This window comes from Macaca nemestrina, chromosome 10 (assembly GCF_043159975.1).
Source record: "Macaca nemestrina isolate mMacNem1 chromosome 10, mMacNem.hap1, whole genome shotgun sequence".
NCBI lineage: Eukaryota > Metazoa > Chordata > Mammalia > Primates > Cercopithecidae > Macaca > Macaca nemestrina.
Window position 1 is genome coordinate 135,818,710 of NC_092134.1, and position 27,508 is coordinate 135,846,217.

Below are 27,508 nucleotides of genomic sequence, written 5' to 3' on the forward strand. Positions count from 1 at the left end.
ATGCCATCGCTTCTGGCTAATTTTTTGTATTTTTAGTAGAGATGGGGTTTCACTGTGTTAGCCAGGATGGTCTCGATCTCCTGATCTCATGATCCACCCTCTTCGGCCTCCTAAAGTATTGGAATTACAGGTGTGAGCCACCGCTCCCGGTCCTGCTCTGATCTTTATTTATTTTCTTCTACTAATTTTGTTTTTGGTTTGTTCTTGCTTTTCAAAATTCCTTGAGATGCACTATTGGGTTGTTTATTTGAAATCTTTCTACCCTTTTGATGTAAGCATTTATTGTTATACAATTCCCTCTTAGCACTACTTTAGCTATGAAGGCCCATTGGTTTTCATATGTCATGTTTCTGTTTCCATCTGTTTTAAGAATTTCTTTAATTTTCTTATTAATTTATTCATTAACTTCTTGTCATTCAGGAGCATGTTGTTTAATTTTCATGTATTTGTATACTTTCTGACATTTATTCTTGTTGTTGATTTCTAGTTTTATGCCACTAAGGTAAAAAAAAAAAAAAAACTTGATATAATTCCTATTTTTTTAATTTGTTGAGATTTGTTTTGTTACCTAATACATGATCTATCCTGGAGAATATTTTGTGTGCTGATAAGAAGAATGTGTATTCTACAGCTGTTGGATGAAATGTCCTGTAAATATCTGTTAGGTTCATTTGATCTATAGTGCAGTTTAAATCTGATGTTTCTGTGTTGATTTTCTGTCTAGATGATACATCAAATTTTGAGAGTGGGGTATTGAAGTACCCAGCTATTATTGTATTGGGGTCTCTCCCTTGAAATCTAATAATATTTTCTTTATATATATGAGAACTTTGGTGTTCAGTGAATATATATTTATAATTGTTATATCCTTTTGCTGAGTTTATCCATTTATTATTATACAATGACCTTCTTTGGGTTTTTTTGCAGTTTGTTTTTTTTTTTTTTAATTTTTACTTAAAGTCTATTTTATCTGATGTAAGTGTAGCTATTCCTGCTCATTGCATAGAATATCTTTTTTTTCATACTTTTGCTTTTAGTCTGTGTGTGTCTTTACAGGTGAAGTGAGTTTCTTATAAGCAATATGTAAAGTATTTTTTAAATCCATTCAGCCAATCTATATTTTTTAATTGGGAAATTTAGTTTGTTTACATTCAAGGTTATTACTGATACATGAAGACTAACTCTTATCATTTTGTTAGTTGTTTTCTGGTTGTTTTGTATTTTCTTTGTTCATTTCTTCCTCTCTTATTGTTTGTCTTTGTGGTTTGGTGGTTTTCTGTAGTGATAAGGTTTAATTTATTTCTCTTTTTCATTTGTACATCTGCTCTATTAGTCAGTTTTTTTGCTTTCATGTGTTTTATGATGGTAGTTATTTTCCTTTTGTTTCCAGATGTAGAACTCCCTTATACATTTCTTTGAAGGTAGTCTAGTGGTGATGAACTTCCTCACTTTTTGATTGTCTGGGAAAGACTTTATTTCTCCTTAAGTTCTGAAGGTTAGCTTTGCTGGATATAGTATTCTTGGCTGCTACATGTTTCCAAGAAGGAATCCTGTCTGTAGGAAAATAAAATCAAGTTGGAATAAAATTCTTTATTTAAAAAATTTCACACTCAATCAAACATTGCCAAACACGACCAAAAAAAATGGGATAAAATGAAGGAGTGAGATAAAATAGACAACAAAAACAGATTTGCAGATCATGAAAGAGTCTGACATAAATATACAAGGATTTTAAAATAATAATGATTGAGATTTCCACCTCTACTGAAGTGGTAGCTCAAAGAATGTGGAAGCTACAAAGAATATTTCTATTGCCCAAAAAATGAGAAGTTGCACTACAGAATCATACCTTTTCTTCAGCTCATTAGATAACTGAAGCCATAAGCCATCCAAGTAATTCAAATTCCAAGATAAACAGCCCCTTCAAAAAATAGGACATAAGGTAAAGTTCTAATGAATTGTTGTTAAGCGTGGGCTACTTCATCAGTTTGGAATCATTGGGGTACCCAGAAACAGGGGAATTTTATACTTCTTCACAATCTCTTCTTCATGGGCCTTTACTGGGACCTCACAAAAAAGATTAAGAGCAGCATAGGACACTGCATAGAGACCCTCCCATGTTACAAGAGTGTGAGAGGTAATCAACAACTGCTGGGGAGAAAAAGCCCTGTCTTCTTCAAAACATTTTCTTACAAAAAGGAAAAGCCTTGCATCACCAGATAAGAGGCAGCAATCCCTTTTGCCTCAGGGTATAGGCAAAAAAAAAAATCCATTGCTTCTGAGGTAGCAGTAGAAGCAAAACCAGTCTGTCTCTTGCTTCCATGATACAAATTAATAATAATATTAATAATAATAATAATAAAAGATTCATTGCTTCTGTTGAGTGTTGAAGCAAAAACTCTCTACTTCTGGATTGGATGTAAGAAACTGTCTTTGACTCAGGAACCAACACTAATACCAAGCAGAGCTCTGCTAGCCAGTGGTAAAGAGGTAAAAAACAACCACCAAATATCAACCATGATACATTTTAGAATTTGGCCATTATGGGGAGGAAGAAAATAGATGCTGAAAAGATCCACCACTTAAGTCCAAATGCATAAAGTATTCTAAGACTGGGAGTGGACAAGGAAAAGATAGAACTCTCTCTTCTCTCACAATGAACTTGGCACTAAGTAACAAGAGTGAGGCATGAATGAGGAGAAAAATCTCTGGGGCACAGATTTGCAGAAACACTGAATTGAGGGAGAATAAAGAACACTGAAAAAAAATGCTTTGGTACTGTAGTCCCAACTCAAAGCACAAGATGGCAGCAACCCACTTCTGGGGAAATACAAAGTTTGTGGTGTACTGAAGATAATGATAGCAAAAACATTTCAAAACAGCTGAATTTTTAGCTAGACAAACTCGGCCCCTATACTTATAAACTTGTAAAAGAAGAGGAATTAAAATTTCTAGATGTAAATGTTATTTATCTCATTTTCTACTGTTCTATACATGATGTACAATGTTCAAATAAAAATTATGAAAGGAGAAATAAAATAGGCAGTTCTACAATATAGTTGGAGGCTTTAGTATTCCACTGTTAGTAATGGATAGAACAACCAGACAGAAGTAAGGAAATAGAGGATTTAAACAACACAATAAACCAATTAGGTCTAACAGACATTTACAGAACACTCTACCCAACAACAACAGTATGCATATTCTTCTCAAGGGCACATGAGGCATTTTCTAGAATAAACCATATGTTAGACCACAAGTTAAGTCTCAATATATTTTGAAAGGTAGATGTGTACAAAGTATCTTCTCCAACCACAACAGGAGAAAGTTAGAAATTAATAACAGAGGAAAAACTGGAAGCTTCACAAAGTTGTGGAAATTAAGCAACACACGCTTAACAAATGGATCAATGGAGAGATCAGAAAAAAAAATTAGACAATTCTTAGAGACAAACGAAAATGAAAGCACAGCATACAAAAACTATAAAAACATATGGAACACAGTGAAAGCAAAACTAAGGGGGACCTTCATATCTATGAATGCACACATTAAAAAATGAGAAAGATCTAAAATCAACATCCTAAATTTACAACTTAAAGAAGTAGAAATAGGGCTGGGTGCATGGCTCATGCCTGCAATCCCAAGACTTTGGAAGGCCAAGGCAGGAGGATTGCTTGAGTCCATGAGTTTAAGACCAGCTGGGCAATAAGGCAAGACCTCATCTCTAAAAAAATAAAAAAATTAAAAAATTAAACAGGACTGAAAGCAAAAGTATGAAAAAAAATTTCTATGCAAATAAAAATGAGCAGGAATAGCTAACTTACATCAAATAAAACACACTTTAAGTAAAAAAAAAAACTGCAAAAAGAGACGAAGAAGGACATTGTATAATAATAAATAGAAAAATTCAGCAAGAGGATATAACAATTGTAAATATATATCAGATGGTTGTAGATGTGTGGTGCTATTTCTGAGGCCTCTCTTCTGTTCCATTGGTCAATATATCTGTTTTGGTACCAGGATCAAGCTGTTTTATTTACTGTAGTGGTGGAGTACAGTTTGAAGTCAGGTGGCATGATCAAGTCAGGTGGCACGATCCCTCCAGCTTTGTTCTTTTTGCTTAGGATTGTCTTAGCTATGCGGGCTCTTTTTTGGTTCCATATGAACTTTAAAGTAGTTTTTTCCAATTCTGTGAAGAAAGTCAATGGTAGCTTGATGGCAATGGCATTCAATCTATAAATTACTTTGGGCAGTATTGCCATTTTCACAATATAGATTCTTCCTATCTATGAGCATGGAATGTATTTCCATTTGTTTATGTCCTCTCTTATTTCCTTGAACAGTGGTTTGTAGTTCTCCTTGAAGAGGTCCTTCACATCCTTTGTAAGTTATGTTCCTACATATTTTATTCTCTGTGTAGCAATGGTGAATGGGAGTTCACTCATGATTTGGCTCTCTGTTTGTCTGTTATTGGTGTATAGGAATGCTTGTGATTTTTGCACATTCATTTTGTATCTTGAGACTTTGCTGAAGTTGCTTATCAGCTTAAGGAGATTTTGGGCTGAGACATTGGGGTTTTCTAAATATACAATCATGCCATCTGCGAACAGGGACAGTTCAACTTCCTCTCTTCCTATTTGAATACCGTTTGTTTATTTATCTTGCCTGATTGCCCTGGCCAGAACTTCCAATTTTATGTTGAATAGGAATGGTGAGAGAGGGCATCCTTATCTTGTGCTGGTTTTCAAAGGGAATGCTTCCAGTTTTTGTCCATTCAGTATGATATTGGCTATGGGTTTGTCATAAATATATCTTATTATTTTGAGATATGTTCCATCGATTTCTAGTTTATTGAGAGCTTTTAGCAGGAAAGGCTGTTGAATTTTGTCAAAGGCCTTTTCTGCATCTATTGAGATAATCATGTGCTTTTTCTTATTGGTTCTGTTTATGTGATGGATTACGTTTATTGATTTGTGTATGTTGAAACAGCCTTGCATCCCAGGGATGAAGGTGACTCGATTGTGGTGGATAAGCTCTTTGATGTGCTGCTGGATTCGGTTTGCCAGTATTTTATTGAGGATTTTCATAACAATGTTCATGAACGGTGTTGGCTTGAAATTTTCTTTTTTTGTTGTACCTCTGCCAGGTTTTGGTATCAGGATGATTCTGGCCTCATGAAATGAGTTAGGGAGGATTCCTTCTTTTTCTACCGCTTGGAATAGTTTACGAAAGAATGGTAGCCGCTCCGCTTTGTACCTCTGGTAGAATTCAGCTGTGAATCCATCTCGTCCTGGGCTTTTTTTGGTTGGTAGGCTATTAATTACTGCCTCAATTTCAGAACTTGTTATTGGTTTATTCAGGGATTCGACTTCTTCCTGGTTTAGACTTGGGAGGGTGTTTGTGTCTAGGAATTTATCCATGTCTTCTAGATTTTCTAGTTTATTTGCATAGAGGTGTTTACAGTATTCTCTGATGGTAGTTTGTATTACTGTGGGATCAGTGGTGATATCCTTTATATCATTTTTTATTGCGTCTATTTGATTCTTCTCTCTTTTCTTCTTTATTAGTCTGGCTAGTGGTCTATCTACTTGGTTGATCTTTTCCAAAAACAGCTCCTGGATTCGTTGATTTTTTGAGGAGTTTTTTGTCTCTATCTCCTTCAGTTCTGCTCTGATCTTAGTTATTTCTTATCTTCTGTTGAATTTTGAATTTGTTTGCTGTTGCTTCTCTAGTTCTTTTAATTTTGATGTTAGAGTGTCAATTTTAGATCATTTCTGCTTTCTCTTATGGGCATTTAGTGCTATAAATTTCCCTCTACACACTGTTTTAAATGTGTCCCAGAAATTCTGGTACATTGTGTCTTTGTTCTTATTGGTTTCAAAGAACATCTTTATTTCTGCTTTAATTTCGTTATTTACCCAGTAGTCATTCAGGAGCAGGTTGTTCAGTTTCCATGTAGTTGTGCAGTTTTTAGTGAGTTTCTTAATCCAGGGTTCTAATTTGTTTGCACTGTGGTCTGAGAGACTGTTTGTTATGATTTCCGTTCCTTTGCATTTGCTGAGGAGTGTTTTACTTCCAATTAAGTGGTCAATTTTAGAATATTTTTGATGAGGTGCTGAGAAGAATGTATATTCTGTTGATTTGGGGTGGAGAGTTCTGTAGATGTCTATTAGGTCCTCTTGGTCCAGAGCTGAGTTCAAGTCCTGAATATCCTTGTTAATTTTCTGTCTCATTAATCTGTATAATATTGACAGTGGGGTGTTAAAGTCTTCCATTATTATTGTATGGGAGTCTAAGTCTCTTTGTAGGTCTCTAAGAACTTGCTTTATGAATCTGGGTGCTCCTGTATTGGGTGCATATATATTTAGGGTAGTCAGCTCTTCTTGTTGCATTGATCCCTTTACCATTATGTAATGCCCTTCTTTGTCTCTTTTGATCTTTGTTGGTTTAAAGTCTGTTTTATCAGAGATTAGGATTGCAACTCCTCATTTTTTTTCTTTCCTTTTGCTTGGTAAATATTCCTCCATCCCTTTATTTTGAGCCTATGTGTTTCTTTGCATGTGAGATGGATCTCCTGAATACAGCACACTGATGGGTCTTGATTCTTATCCAATTTGCCAGTCTGTGTCTTTTAATTGGGGAATTTAGTCCATTTACATTCGAGGTTAATATTGTTAAGCGTGAATTTGATCCTGTCATTATGACTCTGGCTGGTTGTTTTGCCCATTAGTTGATGCAGTTTCTTCATAGTGTTGATGTTCTTTATAATTTGGTATGTTTTTGCAGTGGCTGGTACCAGTTGTTCCTTTCCACATTTAGTGCTTCCTTGAGGAGCTCTTGTAAGGCTGGCCTGGTGGTGACAAAATCTCTCAGCATTTGCTTGTCTTTGTAAGGGATTTTTTTTCTCCTTCACTTATGAAGCTTGGTTTGGCTGGATATGAAATTCTGGGTTGAAAATTCTTTTCTTTAAGAATGTTGAATTTTGGCCCCCACTCTCTTCTGGCTTGTAGGGTTTCTGCAGAGTAATCTGCTGTTAGTCTAAAGGGCTTCCCTTTGTGGTCAATCTGACCTTTCTTTCTGGCTGCCCATAACATTTTTCCCTTCATTTCAACCTGGGTGAATCTGATGATTATGTGTCTTGGTTTTCCTCTTCTCGAGCAGTATCTTCATGGCATTCTCTGTATTTCCTGAATTTGAAGGTTGTCCTGTCTTGCTAATTTGGGGAAGTTCTCTTAGATAATATCCTGAAAAGTGTTTTCCTACTTGGTTTCATTCTCGTTGTCACTTTCAGGTACACCAATCAAATGTAGATTTGGTCTTTGCACATAGTCCCATATTTCTTGGAGGCTTTGTTTGCTCCTTTTTATTCTTTTTTTTTTTTTTTTTCTAATCTTGTCTTCTTTCTTTATTTCATTAAGTTGATCTTCAATCACTGATATCCTTTCTTCTCCTTGATCAATTCGGCTATTGAAAGTTGTGTATACTTCATGAAGTTCTCATGCTGTGTTTTTCAGCTCCATCAGGTCATTTATGTTCTTCTCTACACTGGTTATTCTAGTTAGCAATTTGTCTAACCTTTTTTCAAGGTTCTTAGCTTCCTTGCATTGGGTTAGAACATGCTCGTTTAGCTTGGAGGAGTTTGTTATTACTCACCTTCTGAAGCCTACTTCTGTCAATTAGTCAAACTCATTCTCCGTCCAGTTTTGTTACCTTGCTGGTGAGGTGTTGTGGTTCTTTGGAGGAGAAGCAGTGTTCTGGTTTTTGGAATTTTCAGCCTTTTTCCACTGGTTTCTCTCCATCTTTGTGGATTTATCTACCTTTGGTGTTTGATGTTGGTGACCTTCAGATGGGGTCTTTGAGTGAACGTGCTATTCCTTTCTGTTTGTTAGTTTTTCCTTCTGATAGTCAGGCCCCTCTGCTGCCAGTCTGCTAGTGTTTGCTGGAGGTTCACTCTCAACCCTGTTTGCCTGGGTCTCACCAGCAGAGCCTGCAGGACAGCAAAGATTGCTGCCTGATCTTTCCTATGGAAGCTTTGTCCCCGAGGGGCACCTTCCAGATGCCAGCCAGAGCTCTTCTGTATGAGGTGTCTGTCAGCCCCTATGGGGAGGGGTTTCCCAGTCAGGATACACGGGGGTCAGGGACCACTTGAGGAGGCAGTCTTTCCCTTAGCAGAGCATGACTGCTGTGCTGGGAGGTCCGCTGCTCTCTTCAGAGCTGTCAGACAGGAAAGTTTATATCTGCTGAAGCATCATCCACAGTCACCCCTTTCCCCAGGTGCTCTGTCCCAGGGAGATAGGGGCTTTATCTATAAGTCCCTGACTTGGACTGCTGCCTTTTTTTTTTCAGAGATGCCCTGCCCAGAGAGGAGGAATCTAGAGACACAGTCTGGCCGTAGCGGCCTTGCTGAGCTGCAGTGGGCTTTGCCCGGTTCGAACTTCCCAGTGGCTTTGTTACACTGTAAGCATAAAAACCGCCTCCTCAAGCCTCAGCAGTGGTGGATGCCCCTCCCTCCCTCCAAGCTCCGACGTCCTGGGTTGATTTCAGACTGCTGCTGTGCTGGCAGCGAGAATTTCAAGCTAATGGATCTTAGTTTGCTGGGCTCTGTGGGGGTGGGACCCGCCAAGCCAGACCACTTGGCTCCCGGCTTCAGCACCCCTTTCCAGGGGAGTGAACAGTTCTATCTCGCTGGTGTTCCAGGTGCCACTGGCGTATGGAAAAAAAGAACTCCTCCAGCTAGCTCAGTGTCTGCCCAAATGGCCACCCAGTCTTGTGCTTGAAACCCAGGGACCTGGTGGGGTAGGCACCAGACAGAATCTCCTGGTTTGTGGGTTGCAAAGACTGTGGGACAAGCCCAGTATCTGTGCCGGAGTTCCTCAGCCTCAGACCCTCACAGTTTCCCATGGGTAGGGGAGAAAATTCCCCAACCCCTTGCACTTCCCGGGTGAGGCGATGCCCCATCCTGCTTCGGCTCGCCCTCCTGGGCTGCACCCAATGTCCAACCAGTCCCAGTGAGATGAACCGGGTACCTCAGTTGGAAAAGCAGAAATCAGCCGCCTTCTGCGTCAGTCTCGCTGGGAGCTGCAGGCCAGAGCTCTTCCTGTTTGGCCATCTTGCCAGCAATCCTCTCCTGTAATTCTTCGTTAGGCCTCATTTGTGCTGAAAGAGAGTCTATAGCCCAGTCATCCTAGACTATTTATTTATGTATTTATTTATGTGTTTATTTATTTGTTTTTAGAGACAGAGTCTCACTTTGTCCCCCAGGCAGGAGTGCAGTGTTGCCATCAGGCTCACTGCAGCCTTGACCTCCCAGGCCCAAGTGATCTTCCCACCCCAGTCACCCAATTAGCTGGGACCACAAGCATGCACCAACCACCATGTCTGACTAACTTCTGAATTTTTTGTAGAGATGGGGCTTTGCCATGTTGCCCAGGCTGGTCTCAAACTCTTTTGCTGAAGCCATCCACCTGCCTTGGCCACCCAAAGTGCTAGGACTACAGGGATGAGTCACCACGCTTGGTGAGACTCTTACATGTACACTACACCCACCTTGAAATTTATACTTCTTAGTGTTTTATTCGAGACTAGTGTTCTGCACTGGTGGAGTATGCAGTCCACAGTTTGACTTGAGCTGTAAATGGAAGTATTTCTCTCTAACTTATCAAACTGAGATTTATTCTTTGGAGCATTGACTAAAGTGAAAGTAAGAAGCAGGCAAATGATCTAGAAGTGCTCAAAGAAGGAGAACTAAATCATAAAACAATTACATTGGGACATAAATTATTCAACCAATTTTCAAGGGAGTGGGAAGGAAGTACCCACAAAACACCAGAAAAAGTTTAGAAAGAAAGACTTGTATGTATAGAGTATAAAATTGGAGGAGAAAATTGGAGGGAAAGAGATTCATTCACTTTTGCCCTTAAGAACACAGGCTCACAAAATGCCAAGTTTGCCTTAGAGAAACATGTATGTCAAAACTGGGACCCAGACACTGGTGGGATGCAATGAATTAGAGGTGGCGGGGATCAGTTCTTCCCACTCAGCAGGGTTGAGTAGGTACAGGGGCCAGGCTAAATGTGAATCCTCCAGGGACAGACTCAAGTTCACAGCGGTTCAAAGCTGGGTTCCAGCCTGGAAGATCAGGCTGTTGGGTGAGTTTCTTACACAGTGTGTGGGTGTGATGAAAGCTGCCAGTGAGGCTACAAAGCCAGTGAAAGATGGGATGTCATTCAATCAAATGTAAGGCAGAAACCAGTTGGCAGAGGGAAGGCATGTAGGTCTTATGCATTTTGTGTTTAGTTTATACTATATATTTTTTTAAATTCCCTTGTCCACAGAGGAGGTCTATGAAAAGGGAAAATAAAATAAAGTTCCCTTTTCACCTTCTGAGTAAAAGGATTAAACAGCTTTCAGTAAGTCAGAAATATAAAAGAACCACTGAAATTAGAGAATGATAGACAAATAATGAGGTTAAGTGATCAGATGGAGGGATGGATACTCATACCAAAAAGAAAAAACAGGCAAACAGGCTTCCATGAGTCTGAAACTAGCTGTTTTTAAGTACACATTAACTGAACAGTGACTGTGAGCTAAACACTTGTCATGCCTGATCTTACTGGATATTTTCAATAACCAATAATGTATTATTATTATCTCCATTAATTTTTAAAAATCTTACAGGGAACCTAAAACTTGGGTTAGGTAACTTACTTAGAGTTCCACAGCCAGGTCATGGCAAAGCCAGGATTTGAACTTGGTTTGACTTTTGAACCTGGGGTCTTAATCATATGACACATACTCTGAAGGCAGCAGACATTGGGAGTCAAGTCAGGAGACCAAGTTTCAGTGTTAGGACATCTGTTCCCTGAAGATGCTGGGTAACAAGAGAATAAGGTAGGAAGTCTGAGTAGGGAGTAAGGTCAGAACAGGAGGAGGGTCTAAGAGTGTCTCCTACCCAGATTTTGTACTGAACATACAAGTAGAACCATGATTAATTAGCCAATGCCAGAGCTCTATACGAGTCAGACTATTCTGATTGCTGCTTTCCCTCTGGTGTCCATTATGGTGGCTATGCCCACCTTGCCTTTGATGGTTGAGTGCTGCCACTTGACCCTTGCCACCTCAGGACCCAATTATTTCCATTGTATTTAAATTTCATAGTTGAGTGACTGTGATTCCCACCATTAGACCTGACATACAGAGAAGGGAAATTACAGGGCTCTTCAAAAATGCAGGTGCTGCCCTCACAAATCTATTTCACAAGTCATAGTTTACAGGTATATCTTCTGGACCCTCTCAGCTGGGATGAGTAGGTATCAAATAACTAATCCACTCCACCATCCCAATCTCCCTAAGCCTTTGGATCCCTTCCTCTACATTAAACCACGGGAGATCAGGCATTTCCAGCTCACTCACAGGGCGCCATCTTTTAACCCATATTTCAGCAAACCAAGCAAATATATTATTAAAACCTTCTTTAACTTCCTGAGCTGCAACATTAAATGCAGAGTCCCTACTTTGTTGGCCTAAATCAATAAATTCAGCGTGATCCAACTCTATGTTCCTTCCACCATTATACTGTACCCTTAATATCCATTCCCATGCCTGTTCTCCAGATTGCTGTTTATGTAAATTAGAGAACTCAAACAGTTGTTTTTGAGTGTAGCACACCTCCTCATGGATCACACTCTCAACTTCACCGCTAGGGGCCACCAGGACTTCAGTCTAAAGTCTAGAAGCAAACAGAGGTGTTGGGGGCAGCTTCTGAGGAGAATCAACATTATCTTGCCTGGCAACTGCCTCAGGGGAGGCCATCACTGTTTCCTCAGGCAGCACAGGGTTTATCTCCTCAGACAAAGGTGGAAAGGCTGATGGCAGCATGGGTCCAGGAGGGGATGTTGCCACTACTGGGGATGGGGAGGCTGTTCCTTCTGGAAAGAAAGGTTCATCAGAGTTTACAAACTCAGTGTTCCCAACTTCATCAGGGTCCTCCCATACATCCCCATTCCAAGTTGTAGGGTCCCATTCTTTTCCAGTCAATATCCTCACTTTCACAGTAGACACCTGGTGAGGCTGTGCATGCATCTTTTGTTGCAGGTCAGCCACTCACAGGATAAGAGCTTGTGTCTGTTTTTCCACAATTTTAGCACTTTCTCTACAGGAAATAAGATTCTCATTCAGGGCAATTTTAGTCGATTTAAGACTCAGTATCGGCTTCTGAAGCTGGGAGACAGAATCCCTTAGCTCATCATTTTCTTTCATCACTTTTTCCACTGAACTTAGGAGTAACCAACCAGCCTCATTATGTTCTTTGGTCCTCCACAAATGGTCAAAGATACTATGTATAGAATCACTAATCCCCTTGCCTCTCACAAATGGTGAATCAGGAGTGTCAAATGCATTTATTTTGCATAACTCTCTAAACAGTTTCCGCCAAGGACTGTCAGTGTTCTCCATAGTGTTAGAAGTAGAGTCTTTGGCATTTTGGGGTCTAATCATATTAGGCATCCAACTCCAGAAACCTAAAACAAACAAAGAACTCCATCCTTAATATTCTGTTCCTCTAGAACCACTTCTAGAGTGCAATCACTTGCACCGGAGAGGCGGTGGTTGCAGTACCAAAATCTGTATTAGTAAGTGTTCTCTAGAGGGATAGAACTAACAGGGTGTGTGTGTGTGTATGATTTTATTAACTTACACAATCACAATGTCCCACAACAGGCTGTCTGCAAGCTGAGGAGCAAGGAGAGCCAGCCCAAGTCCCAAAACTGAAGAACTTGGAGTCTGATGTTTGAGGGCAGGAAGCATCCAGCTCAGGAGAAAGATGTAGGCTGGGAAGCTAGGCTTGTCTCTCCTTTTCATTTTCTGCCTGCTTTATATTTGCTCGAAGCTGATTAGATTTTGCCCACAAGATTAGGGGTGTATCTGCCTTCCCCAGCCCTCTGACTCAAATGTTAATCTCTTTTGGCAACACCTACACAGACACATACAGGATTAATACTTTTGTACCCTTCAATCCAATCAAGTTGACACTCAATATTAACCATCAAAATCTCTTTTAGGACTTTGTAGGAACTTAAATCTGGTAACAACTTTGTACCTGAGTGCCTGAAGAGCAGTATGGGAAGCACTTGCATTTAAACACATTCTTCAAAAGTGGCATATTTTCAATGATTTTTAAAAAGATAGTAACTTGATAGTTGCCAAAACTATGGCTAAAAAGGCCACAGAGGGCCGGGCGCTGTGGCTCACGCCTGTAATCCCAGCACTTTGGGAGATGAGGTGGGTGGATCGTCTGAGGTCAGGGGTTCAAAACAAGCCTGGCCAATATGGTGAAACCCAGTCTCTACTAAAAATACAAAAATTAGCCAGGTGTGGTGGCATGCGCCTGTAATCCCACCTACTGGGAGGCTGAGGCAGGAGAATCGCTTGCACTGGGGAGGCGGTGGTTGCAGTGAGCCGAGATCATGCCACTGCACTTCAGCCTGGGGGAGACTCCATCTCAAAAAAAAAAAAAAAAACCGCAGAGAAAGCAGTGTGAAACACTTAACACCAGCCAACATTCTGGGTTATAAGTCAACTAGAAACATAGCCTAGAAAATTGAGGCTGAAATGGAATTTATTGGAAGCGTTTTGGGTAACCAGAAATACAGGGAGGTTGGAGGAAGCTAGGACGATGGAGCCAGCTTCAAGGGTCCGGAGAGAGAGCCACTGCCACCACTTCCGGAATGGTTGCTATGCTGTCCCTACCGGATTCAGGATCCGGCAGAGGCGGGGCAGGGGTGGGGGTGGGGGAGAAGGCGGGGCTTGTGCCGATCTCGCTCCACGCCTCTCTCTGGTGGTTAACCAGGGCTTTAGGAACCGAGCAGCACGGAAGGAGGCTTGGAGGCCGGCTAGGGGAGGCCTTTGCTTATGTCTGACGTCACCATCCATTCTGGTAGAGGTGAGGACGCCAACAGTCGCGGAGAAACACCCTTCTCGTTCCTTTCAGCTTGCGCGCACCATGGCGGCCCCGGCCCAGCAGCCTACTCAGCCTGGCGGCGAGAAGAGAAAGGCAAGCTCAGTATGTGCTGGCCAAGCGAACTCCGCCGCGACTCTGGTGGGCCTCGGCAGCTGGAGCACGGGCTACAGGGCATCCTCATCATCTGCAGAATGAATGAGTGCAAGTGCGTGGAGGCCTACAGCCTGCTCAGCGAGTAAGACGACAACATGTAGGGGCCAGAAAAGGTACCGGTCTTGGGTGGGCGGGCGGCGGGCAGACCTTGGGGTAGGGGCGGAGGGAAGGCTGGAGGGCCGGCTGAGGGCGAAGGCTTACGCGCCTTGTGTCTCTGGCCTGAAGCTTGTAGGGGCGCGGCCTCGCCTGCGTTTCCACACGTACCCCTGGCGCTCGCAGACTCCGGGGGGATCGGTTTTGTGCTTGAAGTACTTTAACATTTTCTTTCCATCATTAATCACAGTAGCTCCCACTTACTTTTTTAATTTAATTTTATTTATTTTATTTCATTTTATTTTATTTATTTTATTTTTGAGACAGAGTCTCGCTCTGTTGCCCAGGCCGGAGGATATCATAGCTCAGGGCAACCTTGACTTCCCGGGCTCAAGCGATCCTCCTCCCTCACCCTCCATAGTAGCTGGGACCACAGGTGTGCGCCACCACTCTTGCCTGATTTTTGTATTTTTGTAGATAGGTGGTCTCACTATGTTGCCCAGGCTGGTCTCAAATCCTAGACTCAGGCGATCCTCCCGCTTCTGCCTCCCAAAGTGCTGGCATTACAGGCGTGAGCCGCTCTCCCGGCCTAGCTCCTGCTTCTTGATTGTTCATTGAGTGCCAGGCGGTGTGCTGAAGCTCCTTTAGAAACACACTTCTCACGACAGCTTTGTGAAGTTGCCAGTAATAATGTGTTTGCCTGCAGCAATAATATCTCTGAAATAATACGTTTAGTACTAATGCTAGTTATTGCACTTAAGATACATTTTAGGCCGGACGCAGTGGCTCACACCTGTAATCCCAGCGCTTTGGGAGGCCGAGGCGGGTGGATCATTTGAGGTCAGGCGTTCAAGACCAACCTGGCCAACATGGTGAAACCCCGTCCCTACCAAAAATACAAAAATTAGCTGGCTAGTTTACAGGCGCGCACCTGTAATCCCAGCTATTAGGGAGGCTGAGGCAGGAGAATCAGTTGAGCCTGGCGGGGCGGAGATTGCAGTGAGCCGAGATTGCATCATTGCACTCCAGCCTGGGCCACAAGAGCGAGACTCTGTCTCAAAGAAAAAAGAAAGTAAAAACTTGTTTACCAATAACACCTAAAGTCTCATTGTTATTAAGACTTTAATTGGGCCGGTCTCAATGGAAATCAGATTATTGGCTTATCTGGACCACTACACACATGCACAGTGAGGGACTAAATGAAGAAGGGTAATACAGAGGGAATTTGAATTCAAGGCTTATCCTTTACTAGCTCGGGAACTCGAACATGGGCACATTACTTGATGCTGCTGAGCTTGATAAAAAAGAATACTTTTAAGATTGGCTAGAGAGTTCCTTATATACATAAAGTGCATAGTGGTATAAAGTTTCTGTAAATGTGTATAATTATTACTGTGCCTGATGGGGAATCCCACTGGGCACGGGGGGACAGAAAACTGAGCAACAGGTACATGTCCTGTCTACACTGATACTTTGAGCAAATCCTGTTGTTTTGTTTTGTTTTGTTTTTGGAAACATGTTGGGAGCAAGCCCCCCAAAATCCGGCCATAAACTGGCCCCAAAACTGGCCATAAATAAAATCTCTGCAGCACTGTAACATGTCCATAATGGCCCTAACGCCCAAGCTGGAAGGTTGTGGGTTTACGGGAATGAGGGCAAGGACCTGGTCCACCAAGGGTGGAAAACCACTTAAAGGCATTCTTAAGCCACAACAAAAGCATGAGCGATCTGTGTCTTAAGGGCATGTTCCTGTTGCAATTAATTCAGCCCATCCCTTCGTTTCCCATAAGGGATACTTTTAGATAATATCTATAGAAACAATGCTAATGACTGGTTTGCTGTTAATAAATATGTGGGTAAATCTCTGTTCAGGGCTCCCCACTTCACACCTCTATATTTCTGTGTGTGAGTCTTTAATTCCTCTAGCGCCGCTGGGTTAGGTTCTCCCCAGCCGAGCTGGTCTTGGCAGAAATGGTCTTGCTCTGTCATCCAAGCTGGGGGCTGGAGTGCAGTGGCTTGATTTTGCAACCTTCACCTCCTGGGCTGAAGCCGTCCTTCTGCCTCAGCCCCCGAGTAGCTGCAACTACAGCGTGTGCCACCACACGCTCAGCTAATTCTTTGTAGAGACAGGTTCTCAGGCCATGTTGCACAGGATGGTCTCAAATTCCTAGGCTCAAGAGATCCGCCCACCTCTGCCTCCCAAAGTGCTGGGATTACAGGCCTGAGCCACCATGCCTGGCCAAAATTATTGAACAATATATTTCTGTGCCTTGTTCCTAAGTAGAACAAGAGTAAGAGTTTTTAATTCCACAAGTATTTGGTCTAATCTCACTAAAAGGACAGTGTCGTGTCAGGCACAGAGATATCTGGTGAAGGCGTTACTCTTAGTTAGAAAAATGAGTAGGTAGATTCATTTAAAATGTATTATGAGAATTTCTTCTTCTGTCAACTTATGTCATTGCCAGTAAATATTCATTTTAGAGTTCAAGTTTTTTTTTTGCGGGGGGGACGCAGTCTCACTCTGTGGCCCAGTCTGGAGTGCTGTGACGTGATCTCAGCTCACTGCAACCTCCGCCTCCTGGGTTCAAGCAATTCTCCTGCCTCAGCCTCCCAGGTAGCTGGGATTACAGGCGCCTGCCCTCACACCTGGCTAATTTTGTGAGAAAGTGGTGCATCATATTCCCCAGGATATGTACAAAACCAAGAAGAAGAAGACTTCAGTTATTCTATGAATGTTAACCCATCTCAGGCACTTTATTAGAAGATATGAAAACATGTGCAGAAACATGGCTGGAACCCTGGTTTAAAGCTCCAAACAAAGGGACATTTCAGATTGTGTACAAATCTCAAAATAACAGTCACATGAATAGAGAAGATGTTATCAAAGAATTGGCAGGTATGGTTTTCCGTAGGCGTTTAGTGATTTTCCATAGACGTTCAATGGTAAACACTTGTTCTTGGGTTTTTTTGGTTTTTTTTTTTTTGAGACAGAGTCTCGCTCTGTCCCCCAGGCTGGAGTGCAGTGGCGCGATTTCGACTCACTGCAAGCTCCACCTCCCGGGTTCACGCCATTCTCCTGCCTCAGCCTCCCGAGTAGCTGGTTCTACAGGCGCCCACCACCACACCTGGCTAATTTTTTTTTTGCATTTTTAGTGGAGACGGGGTTTCACTGTGTTAGCCAGGATGGTCTCGATCTCCTGACCTCGTGATCTGCTTGCCTTGGCCTCCCAAAGTGCTGGGATTACAGGTGTGAGCCACCACACCTGGCCACTTGTTCTTGTTTTTAAGGACTTTTTCTTTTTAAACATTTAAGGCTTACATTTTTGAGTGTAGGACAAATATATTAAAATGTTCTTAAAATAATATTAAATCTAACTGATTTCAATTTGTTGGATATGAGATTTGCTGGTAGTTGGATAAAATCTTTAACTGAGAATTGAATTTTCTTTGGAGAAAAGTACTTTATTAAATGTCTTAGGGTTTCATTTGTATTTATTTATTGCAAGGGTTCAGAGTATTTGAAGTCCACTTAGAAGAATGGATTAGTATATATCTTGTTTTAATGAGAAACAGGGATGAAAGATTTTTTGTATCTATCAAACTTAATGGTATCCTCCTCAGCTACATGGTTTTCTGTTCTTATTACAGGAATAGCGGGCACCCTTAACTCAGAAAATAAAGTACATCTCACCAATCCACAGTACACGGTGGTAGTAGAAATCATCAAAGCTGTGTGTTGCCCGAGTGTTCTGAAAGATTACATGTTTGGAAAATACAATCTCCAGGAGGTGGTGAAGAGCCCTAAGGATCCATCAAAATTTAACCCAAAGCAGGGAAATGGGAAAGAAGCTAAATCGGAATCTGTTGACAAATCAGATCAAAAGAACCCAGCAGAAGGAAAAAACAACCAGCAGGTCATACCAGAGAATAACGAGGAGCTGGGGCAGACAAAACCGATGTCTGATCCACAGCTGGTAAATGAGGGCGGAGCCAAACCTGAACTTGCAAGTCAAGTCACAGAAGGATCCAAATCAAATGGAAATGACCTCTCCTAGGAAGTCATTTGGTGTTGGAGGTGGGTTTCTCAACTGGGGTTCTACAAGATGTTGCTGGGGTTCCACCTAAAATTGTGACTAAAAATACTGGTTTTTATTTGTGTGCTGCATAATGCTGTTCTCACAGTAGCGAACAATGATTTTGTAGCCTATTAACAGTTGTGTGAGGGATCTTTCCGCCCCATATGGTAGTATGTATAGTCAGACCCATATGCTACTTTTGCACAGAGAGGAGGATGGGAGGAGGGGGACGTTGGCCTCTCCTAGGCTCCTCTTCTGCGGTGCCAGCTGACTTCTGGGAGTAAACTGACTGTGAAGTAGAAAATCAGAGGGAAATTTTCATTCTAAGGAAGGAGTTTTTACACACCACAGCTCAGCTTTCCTCCTGCCACTTTGTTGTAAACATTGCAAAAATGTGGATCATATAAGTTAGAAGTGAATTGTTTAGTGAAGTTTGTGAACTATTGTGATTTTCTTGTTTGGTTATGTCTGTTTTTATATTTTATTAACATTTGTGTGTAACAAGCTGACAGTCCATTGCTACAATTTTGGAAGGCAAGATGTGAGAAAGAAGAGGCCTGTTTTAGGTGTTTTAGGTGTTTTAGGCATAGAGCTACAGACATTTCTGATAAGGTTGGTGATGAAGAATTTCAGTCTTCTGAGGATACTTCAGTATACGAGTGCAACAAGGGACACAAAGAAATTCTCTTTATTATGTCTTTATAAAGAAAGCTACTTCTCAAGCGTTTTATATGGACGTGGTCCAAGCTGTCCTATCCCATTGTGCATTTTCTGTGGCATGAAACTTACAAAACTGCAGTTGTAACTATAAATCACAGCCACTTGACCAGAAAGAGTATTTATTATTTTAAATGGCTTTTGGAACATCAAAACAGTAAGGCTTTTGTTCAAAAATCACATTCAGTCAAAAGGTTTAGGAAGCAAATTATTTTGTAGCAGAACTTAGAAAAGAAAAATTTGCATGGTTGGTGAGAACCTAATAATAAAATTAAAATGCTGGGGCATGATGTAGTACAAAATTGAAAAGACTTTATTCTCAATAAGTTGAATTACTGAAGATATCTCGTATGATGCTAAAAAGGTTTTGTGTCATTAACTGAAAAGCAGCAGCTTCTCTATCCAGGTTGATGAGTCAACGGGTTTCACTAGTATTTGTCATGTTGTAGCATTTGTAAGATTTATAAATGATGAAATTCAAAGAAAACTTTCTCTATTGCTAGGAGCCTCCCGAGACAAAGGCCAATCTATAATGTTGTGTCATCCTATCTTATAACCAGAGCCTGTCATCGGTACTCCTGGTGCCCCGTTGGTGATTGTCTCCATGAGAAGTTTGCCTCATTAACAATGACAAAAAAATCCTGACGTTGACGTTATAACACTGCTTTCTTCACACAGATGCTGTTATCAAAAACTTGGAGATACAGCGAAGTTCTGAATAATACTTACCTGTATCAACGACCCATTTATTTAAAAATATTTTTTTAAAAACCCAAAACAAAAACCTGGACAAACAGCACACAAATCTGCACCATCCACATCCAGTGGCTTTATTAGAGGAAGAGCTCTGTACAGGATATTTGAGTTCAAAGGTGAATTGCCAGAGTACTTACAAGAAAACAGTAAGTCAGCTTTTGCTGAGTGCTGTGCTTTAAAAATGAAGAATGGCTATAGAAACTAGCCCGTGTAGCAGATATTTTTCGTCACATGAACAAATGAACAAGTTTTTAAAAGGTTCTGGAGAAAAAAACTTTTTTCCTCCTCAAGTGACAAGAGTCTTAGTTCTAAAAGGAAACTGACTTGCCACCTTGCCAGAGGAACTCTTGAAATGTTTTTGCAGCCACTTGGACTTCAGAATGAAGGGTACAACTCTCAAATCTTGCTGTATAACCCACCTGGAGGAACCACAAAATCAAATTAAATAGAATTTTCTCTCCTTTTCCCAGCGCTAGTGTATGACCGGATGAGGAAAGCTTTGTCTAAATTTGCTCAGCCTGAAATTTTGTCTCTGAAGGAAGAGAGTGAACTCAGCCCTAGTCAGACAGTTCTAGGTTTCTGTGAAATAGGAGTTTCTTCAACTTAAAGCTAACACTCACATACCATGAGGGTTCCCTGGAGGGGTTTCCTGAATTTGAAAGCTTTTTCAAGGACTATTCCTGGGTAACACAATTGAAAAAGGCTAGAAGAGACAGACACCAACAGAGTCTGTGAAGTAAACTGTCCAGATTAAGAATATTGAGGGGCTGTAAAGTTAGCTTATGGAAATGGACTTATTCTTAAATTTTAAAAAGTAGCAAAAAAGGTTAGGCTTCCCACACAGGTGGCTATGTTTATTTAATGGCTAGTGAACATAGGAATAAATTTGTACCCTCCTAGCTAGTGCTTTTGCTTGGTAAACCAGACTAGAAAGATTTGAGAGGGGCAAAGAGAATAGGCAGGACCTTCCTTCCATAGCTTTAGATTTTTAGAGTGTTAACTCTTAATAATGTTGTAGTTACCTTGAAAGGATTGATAAGAGGATTATTAAAAGTGTTTAGGTAAATAGGGAGGATAGGATTTTGGTGCCTTCTTCAGTAGACTTGCTCTAAGACAAAGATTCTTTTGATAGTACAAGACCAAAGGACTCAGAATAAAATTGGCCGTTTGCCTACAGAACATACAGCTCTGTGGAACTGAGTTGTTTTCACTTTGTGAAAGCTGCTACTCTGTGAAAAGATTTTGATTTTATAGTTTATTTTTAATTGGCTTTTATATTTATTTGTATTTGGTAAGGCTCGGTTGTTATACAAGCTGTTCTTTCCCAGCTATAAAATCCTCATTGAAAGACTTGTTTTCAGGTTTATCAACTATTTATTTTTACTGACATTTGAGCATGTTATTTGGTAAATGATGAGATTCCAGGGTAGGAATCGAGTGCCTTTTTGCCCCCCTTTAGTTTTTTCTTTCAAAAAATTATGTCAATTTAAAAAAAAAAACTGTAGTCTTGTGGTTTAGAAAAGTTGCTTTGCTTTATAGAGGAAAGAATGTTAAGCTTTGTATTTTAATATGTGTTTCTCTAAGGTTAAACATAGTTTTCAAATGTTATTTTTACTTGTATTTTGCTTTTGGTATGGCCAAATATCAAGCTTGTTTTTCATAGTTTCTGATATTTTTAGAAAAATAAAAGTAAATTTGTTCCCTAAAGATTAGTATTCTGTACTTTTTCTTTCTTTCAGCCTCTTAGTAAATCTCTTGCTTTGTGTATATATATACACACATACACATTCAGATGTATATATATGTATATAGATGTACATATGTGTATATATACATTCAGATATATATATACAGATATAGCTCAGTATTGCAGTTAATGCAGATATATCTATATATAATATACATAGGTATATATACACACGTATATATGTGTCTATATATACAGTATATGTGTATATATACAGATACATGTGTACTGTATATGTATATGTATCTGTATACACAGTACATATATACTGTATATATAGGTATATATACATTCAGATATTTTACAGTTAATTTGCTTCAAAATGAGGCACAAAAATACAGTACTTAATTTCAGTAAGCTCACTAATTTTTTAATTATTTATACTCCTTATTTTAATGTCTTGAAGTTTGGTCTCATAAAGATGTTAAGCAGAAGAAATTGTCTTGAACATTTCTCTCAGGATATATCTTTATTTTGAATCAATCAGGCACAAGGTAAATGAAATACAGATTCATTGTGTACTTTCTTGTTCTAAGCAATCATTTGATTCCTGATATTTTCAACACTACAAATCATCATCATTACCTTTGTCAGTTTGGTCATTATAACAATTTGCATCCATATATTTTTTAGGCTTTTATTTACTTTTAAATTTAAAAAGCTAAGTAAAAACCAAAAACTCAACAGTTCAGTTTTCAAGCAGGAAAGATCTTAAACATTTTAAGAGAGTAGTCACTGAATTATCAGGAACAAATACTAAAAGAAAGCAACCATATTACTACTTAACCTTTCAGTTTTCTTATCAAGCTATCTTCGTCCCCATTCTTGGTCTCTTAAAACGTTGCGTTTGATTTTCCCAGTGATTGTCTTTGGGAGTTCTTCAACAAATTCCACCTAATTGACAGAAAAAAAACGTTATGAGACACTTATCCTTCCAATTGTCAGTGCAATGGGAAAGAGCTTGCATGAAACTCTGACTGAATTTTTAAAGTCGAGATTATCTTAGCCTAAGCTCATTGAATTTCATGGACACCAGAAACTGGTCTGTTTATATAGGAAGGGTGACAGTGTAGCTCCATCTGATGGATTTTTAGTGCAAATTCACTGAAATGCTTTGCCAGAAGAAAGTCATAGTCCCTTTACCCTATTTCTTTCCCCTAGTTCAAATAAGTCCTAGGCCTCCACTCTTCCCAAGAAACAGAGATCACAGCTAAACACAAAAAGAACAGTTCTTGTCTTTTCAGAGCTGGATCCTGGAGGGTTTGAGGAAGAGTTTTAGGGGTAATTTGGAGTATATAATTTGGAGTATATACAGTTTTCCCTTCTGCCCTGACTTGACCACAAAAATCCTCCTTTTGTTCTCTTTTCTCAAAATAAGACTACTGTATTTTAAAATGCCCCCAAATAGTCTTTCTGAAAGTCAACGATTACTGATTTAGTGAATTTAATGGAGGAAATGTGAGTAGTTTTTAGGTTTACCTGCTTTTTGACTGAAATGATGCCAAATGAAATAGAAATCTCATGCAGCGGATCAGTAATTATCAACCAATTCTACAGTTAGAAGGAAACTACAGGGCCATCTTCATGTATTTACATAGTATTGTTCTTAAATCATTCTTTGAAGAAGGTTTCAGGAAAGATTCCATAGTTTCTTTGGATACCATCTTCTGAACATTAACTGAGGTTACTTGATACTTCAAGGCATGTACTTTGAATTTATAGGGGTATTAGGGATAAGAGTAGTGAGATAGATGAATCAAGGGCTGTCCCTAAAAACAAGGCACTTGGCAATTCTTTGCCGCTGTGTTGTTCTCATACAGAATGGGACTAATTAGTCCTAGAAAGACTCTTAGTAGTGATTCAGTATTGCAGAGTTGATTAAAGGTTCTGGTTTATAATTCACTTATACCGTTCTAATATAAAACATTTTAAAGCAAAATTCTTATGGTTAAACAAATTGAAAAGCGTCATCTACCTATATAATGAGCTACTATAAAGTCAAAATCCAGTAAAATCTAATTCTAGCTTAGACCCTAGTTTGGTAACATCCAAACTTAACTTTTGGGCAAAGTACTTGCCTTTCTTGGATATTTATAAGGTGCAGTTGATTTTTTCACATGATCCTGAAGCTCAAGAGTTAATTTCTCTGGGTTGTAGGACTTAAAGGGTGCAGCTAAGACAACAAAAGCTTTCACCACCTGCAACAGAAAAGTTAATTTATCTTGCTCATCTGTTTTTCAGACATGTCAAGGATCTGCAGCCAATGCTGAATGCAATTGCTTACTACTTGTTAACAACAGTTCGTGTGATGACTACAAATGCCAGAGGTTACCTCTGAACAAAGCTTGGATACAATTGCAAAGTGATGTTTTTCAGAATATTTTCAGGTAAATGGTGCATGAGTATGAGGAGTGCAGTGGTTCAAGAAAGTTAAGTTCTATTTACAGATCACGCATGTATTTAACATTGCAATCAGACTGATCCTATTTATTCTACGGGCAGTCCTTGGTTTATGGATGACCACTTACTCCATTAAACCGGTACCATTAGAAGCATGTAGGAGGGGGACAAATGGAGCTCCTAGAGAACATGTGGTTTCAAAGGAGTTTGGAGGGTCCCAGTGGAGGAAGGGCTGTGTATCCTGGGAGATCAAACCTCAGGAAGGGGCTGAGCATGGTGGCTTACACCTATAACCCCCAAGACTTTGGGAGGCCGAGGTAGAAGGATAGCTTCAGCCCCGGAGTTTGAAACCAGCCTGGTCAACATGGTGAGACCCCCATCTCTACAAAGACTTTAAAAAAAAAATTAGCCAGGGTGCAGCGGTGCACACCTGTAGTACTAGCAACTCAAGAGCCTGAGGCAGGAGGATCGAATAAGCCCAGCAGATTGAGAGGTTACAGTGAGCTATAACTGCACCACGGCACTCCAGCTTGGGTGACAGAGCAAGTCTCCATCTCCAAAAAACAAAACAAAGCCAAAAATCAAAACCTCTCAGGAAGGATCGATCTATCTCTGTGAGGTCTTTTTTGACTCATATTGTTTGCTTCTCTTTGAAATACTGTTTAAAACCCACCAATTAGATAATTACTGAGGTTAGTAAGCATAATTTATATTATTTATTGTTCATACATTGATTCTAATTCGTGGTTACTTCGGTTCAGCTGAAATCATTTATATTGAGAGAATAAGAACATGGTGGCAGGAAGAAACTGTTTTTGAGAATGGAATAGATGGAGAGTAGAGTGGGTACAGGAAGTAAGAGTATGGGATCCACAGTGTCACTACAGAGGCTAACTGGTGTGTGAGAGGGAGGTACAGATGTGGATTGATGCTGACAAACTGTTTTGAAATTTTGTCACTTGCTATGTCCGTAGGAAATTTCCATGAGGAAAACAAATTATGAAAATAAGGCTTCCTCCTAGAATTAAGGCTATTACTGTCATTGCCAGAGTTCCATTTCCTTAGGTCCTAAATAGGCTCATGAGATTGTCTGGGAACCTGGCCACAATTTTCTCTTTCTTTCTGTTTTTTTTGAGACGGAGTCTCTCTCTGTTGCCCAGGCTAGAGTACAGTGGTGCAATCGTGGCTCACTGCAACTATTGCCTCCCAGGTTCAAGCAGTTCTCCTGCCTCGGCCTCCTATGTAGCTGAGATTACAGGTACCTGCCACCACACCTGGCTAATTTTTGTATTTTTAGTAGAGACAGGGTTTCACCATGTTGGTCAGGCTGGTCTCGAACTCCTGACCTCAAGTGATCCACCCACCTCGGCCTCCCAAAGTGCTGGGATTACAGGCATGAGCCACCGCGCCCACAGTTTTCTATTTGTCTTGTTTCTGTGAGAAAATATATTCTGAATTCCATGACAGCTTTCCATTCAGTGAAATCTGTGGCTTTTGCTTATGCAGTATCTGTTCCTCCTTTTTAGTAACTAATTTTCCTATGGAGTGTTACCCTAACTTCTTTCTGGTGGGACTGACACCAACACCTACTTCCAAGGATAGACATATGATCCAAGGCTGACCAATTAGCATATACCAGTCTCTGAACCACATTGTTTAGGGATATGATCTAAGGTAGGCAAATGAAGTCTTAAGTGTTACTTGAAACAACTGAAAGCAGAGCTGTATCCTTCCCTGAAGGGGTGGAGGGTTGCTAAGGTGTATACATCTGGAGTTGGTTGATACCAAGTAGGAAGAATCTGATCAAATGGAGCCATAATAAAGAACAGCAGAGTCAAAAGTGAAGAGAAGCTAAATCTTGCCAACCTCACGTGAACCCTTGGATGTGGCTGTACTTAAGTACTTGTCACTTATATGAGCCAAATGCCTTTTTTTTTTTTTTTTTTAAGGCAGTTTGATTTGTGTTTCTGTCACTTGCCATCAAAAGAATTCTAATGCCGCCTCTTTGGGACACAACTTATTGTAAAGTTGGTTGCCTGATTTATATTTTGGCCAAATGCATGCTTCATAATGAGAATTAATAGATTGACCACTCTTGGTTCAGCCTTTACAGTGGTCAAATGGACAGAACTTGAAAACATGAAGTTGCTTCTTTAATGAATGACATTCATCTACCTCTCTTCGGATTTGATCTGGACTACTGACAACAGCCGATTCAACAACTGCTGGGTGCTCAATGAGTGCACTCTCCACTTCAAATGGCCCAATACGGTACCTGAAGAGGAAAAGAAGTTTTTGACCACCACATCCTCCAAGTAAGTGATCTCCCTCCCTGTCAAATTGTTACCTCTTCAGAGTGGAAAATGTACAAACCCAGAGGATATAATGACATCATCAGCTCTGCCGACAAACCAGAAATACCCATCACTGTCCATCACTCCTCTGTCTCCAGTAACATAAAAATCTCCTCTTATCGTGGCAGCAGTTTTCTGTGGATTGTCCTAGGAACCAAGGATGACATTTGGGGATTAGTCTGGTCAGAACAGAGATGGGTATGGCACTCATTAAGTTACTAGTACATTACACATCCTACTTCTAAAGGAATTTTTTTTTTTTTTGAGACAGAGTCTCTCTCCATTGCCTAGGCTGGAGTGCAGTGGCTTACTGCAGCCTCGACCTCCTGGGCTCTAGTGATCCTCTCACCTCAGCCTCCTGAGTAGCTGGGGCCACAGGCATGTGCCACAACACCTGACTAATTGTATTATGTTTTTGTAGAGATGGGGTCTCACTATGTTGCCCAGGCTGGTCTTGAACTCTTGGGCTCAAGCCACCCTCCCACCTTGGCCTCCTAAAGTTCTGAAATTATAGCCATGAGCCACTGTGCCTGGCTGGAAATAAATTTTTTTAAAAGATAGTTCCTAGTGTAAAATACAAAGGGTCCTAAAGAGTATAATAAAAAGCCCCTCTTCTACCTCTAGCACCCCCCAACTGCATCCTTATTCCAGCCTGTCCAGTTTTCCTTTCTGAGGATAACCACTGCAACCAGTTTCTTACATTTGGAATTTCATCTTTACAGTACTCTTGGGTGATAGATGATAGCCTCCCCATTTTACGGTGGATGAAAGATTTTGTTGCTTGCCCAAGGTTACATAGCAAGACATGGTGGAAATGAAATTTGAACCCAAGTCTGTATTTAAGGCATGACCAGCACTTTCTGTCCTCATACCACATATTCAGAGAAGAAACAGAAGGGCCGTGTAGACTTCAGTCTGAGGGCAATTTCCCCTTCTTTGCCAGGTGGTAGAACATTGCCGTTTTCGTCTATAATCTGGAATGAAATAAACAAGTGATGTTCTTAAAATTTTCTTTTCACAAAATGAAAGCAGCTTGTGAATAGTTGTGCAATGAATAGCAGAAAAGGAACACGTTCTCTCTCCTTTATTGAACCAGTCAGATATTTTCTCAACCTACCTGGACATCATAGGGCAGCATTCCTTTCCCCATTGAACCTGGTTTGATTTCTTGGCCTTTCTGATTGGCACAAATTATTCCCTATTGAGAGGACAAGCTTTGTATAAGTATGCAAAAGTTCCTTTTCTGAAACTATAT

At 40.4% G+C, this 27,508-nt stretch overlaps 1 protein-coding gene, 1 long non-coding RNA gene and 1 pseudogene across 5 annotated transcripts in view; 1 reads left to right on the forward strand and 2 right to left on the reverse strand.

Moving 5' to 3' along the window:
• Positions 1-1,322: 1,322 nt before the first annotated feature.
• LOC139356899 (uncharacterized) lies at positions 1,323-13,232 on the reverse strand. The gene is made up of 4 exons (XR_011609425.1): positions 13,097-13,232; positions 11,786-11,927; positions 10,708-10,870; positions 1,323-1,554 (listed from the first exon to the last, which is right to left on the reverse strand). It is a non-coding gene; the product is annotated as an uncharacterized lncRNA (long non-coding RNA).
• A 1,816-nt stretch (positions 13,233-15,048) lies between these two features.
• LOC105484228 (THUMP domain-containing protein 1-like) lies at positions 15,049-21,463 on the forward strand (annotated as a pseudogene).
• Positions 21,464-21,957: 494 nt separating this feature from the next.
• Positions 21,958-27,508, reverse strand: part of LOC105484229 (acyl-CoA synthetase medium chain family member 4) — a 33,248-nt gene continuing 27,697 nt past the window's right edge. For 3 of the 4 annotated variants that reach the window (XM_071072279.1, XM_071072280.1, XM_011745696.2), the window contains 6 exons: positions 27,371-27,451; positions 27,126-27,227; positions 26,273-26,400; positions 26,075-26,174; positions 23,578-23,697; positions 21,958-22,393 (listed from right to left, as the gene is read on the reverse strand). In XM_071072279.1, the coding sequence (XP_070928380.1) occupies positions 22,307-22,393; positions 23,578-23,697; positions 26,075-26,174; positions 26,273-26,400; positions 27,126-27,227; positions 27,371-27,451 (618 nt within the window). In that variant the 3' untranslated portion in view covers positions 21,958-22,306. The remainder of the gene's footprint in view (positions 22,394-23,577; positions 23,698-26,074; positions 26,175-26,272; positions 26,401-27,125; positions 27,228-27,370; positions 27,452-27,508) is intronic. The other variant, XM_011745697.2, reaches the window with a different exon arrangement.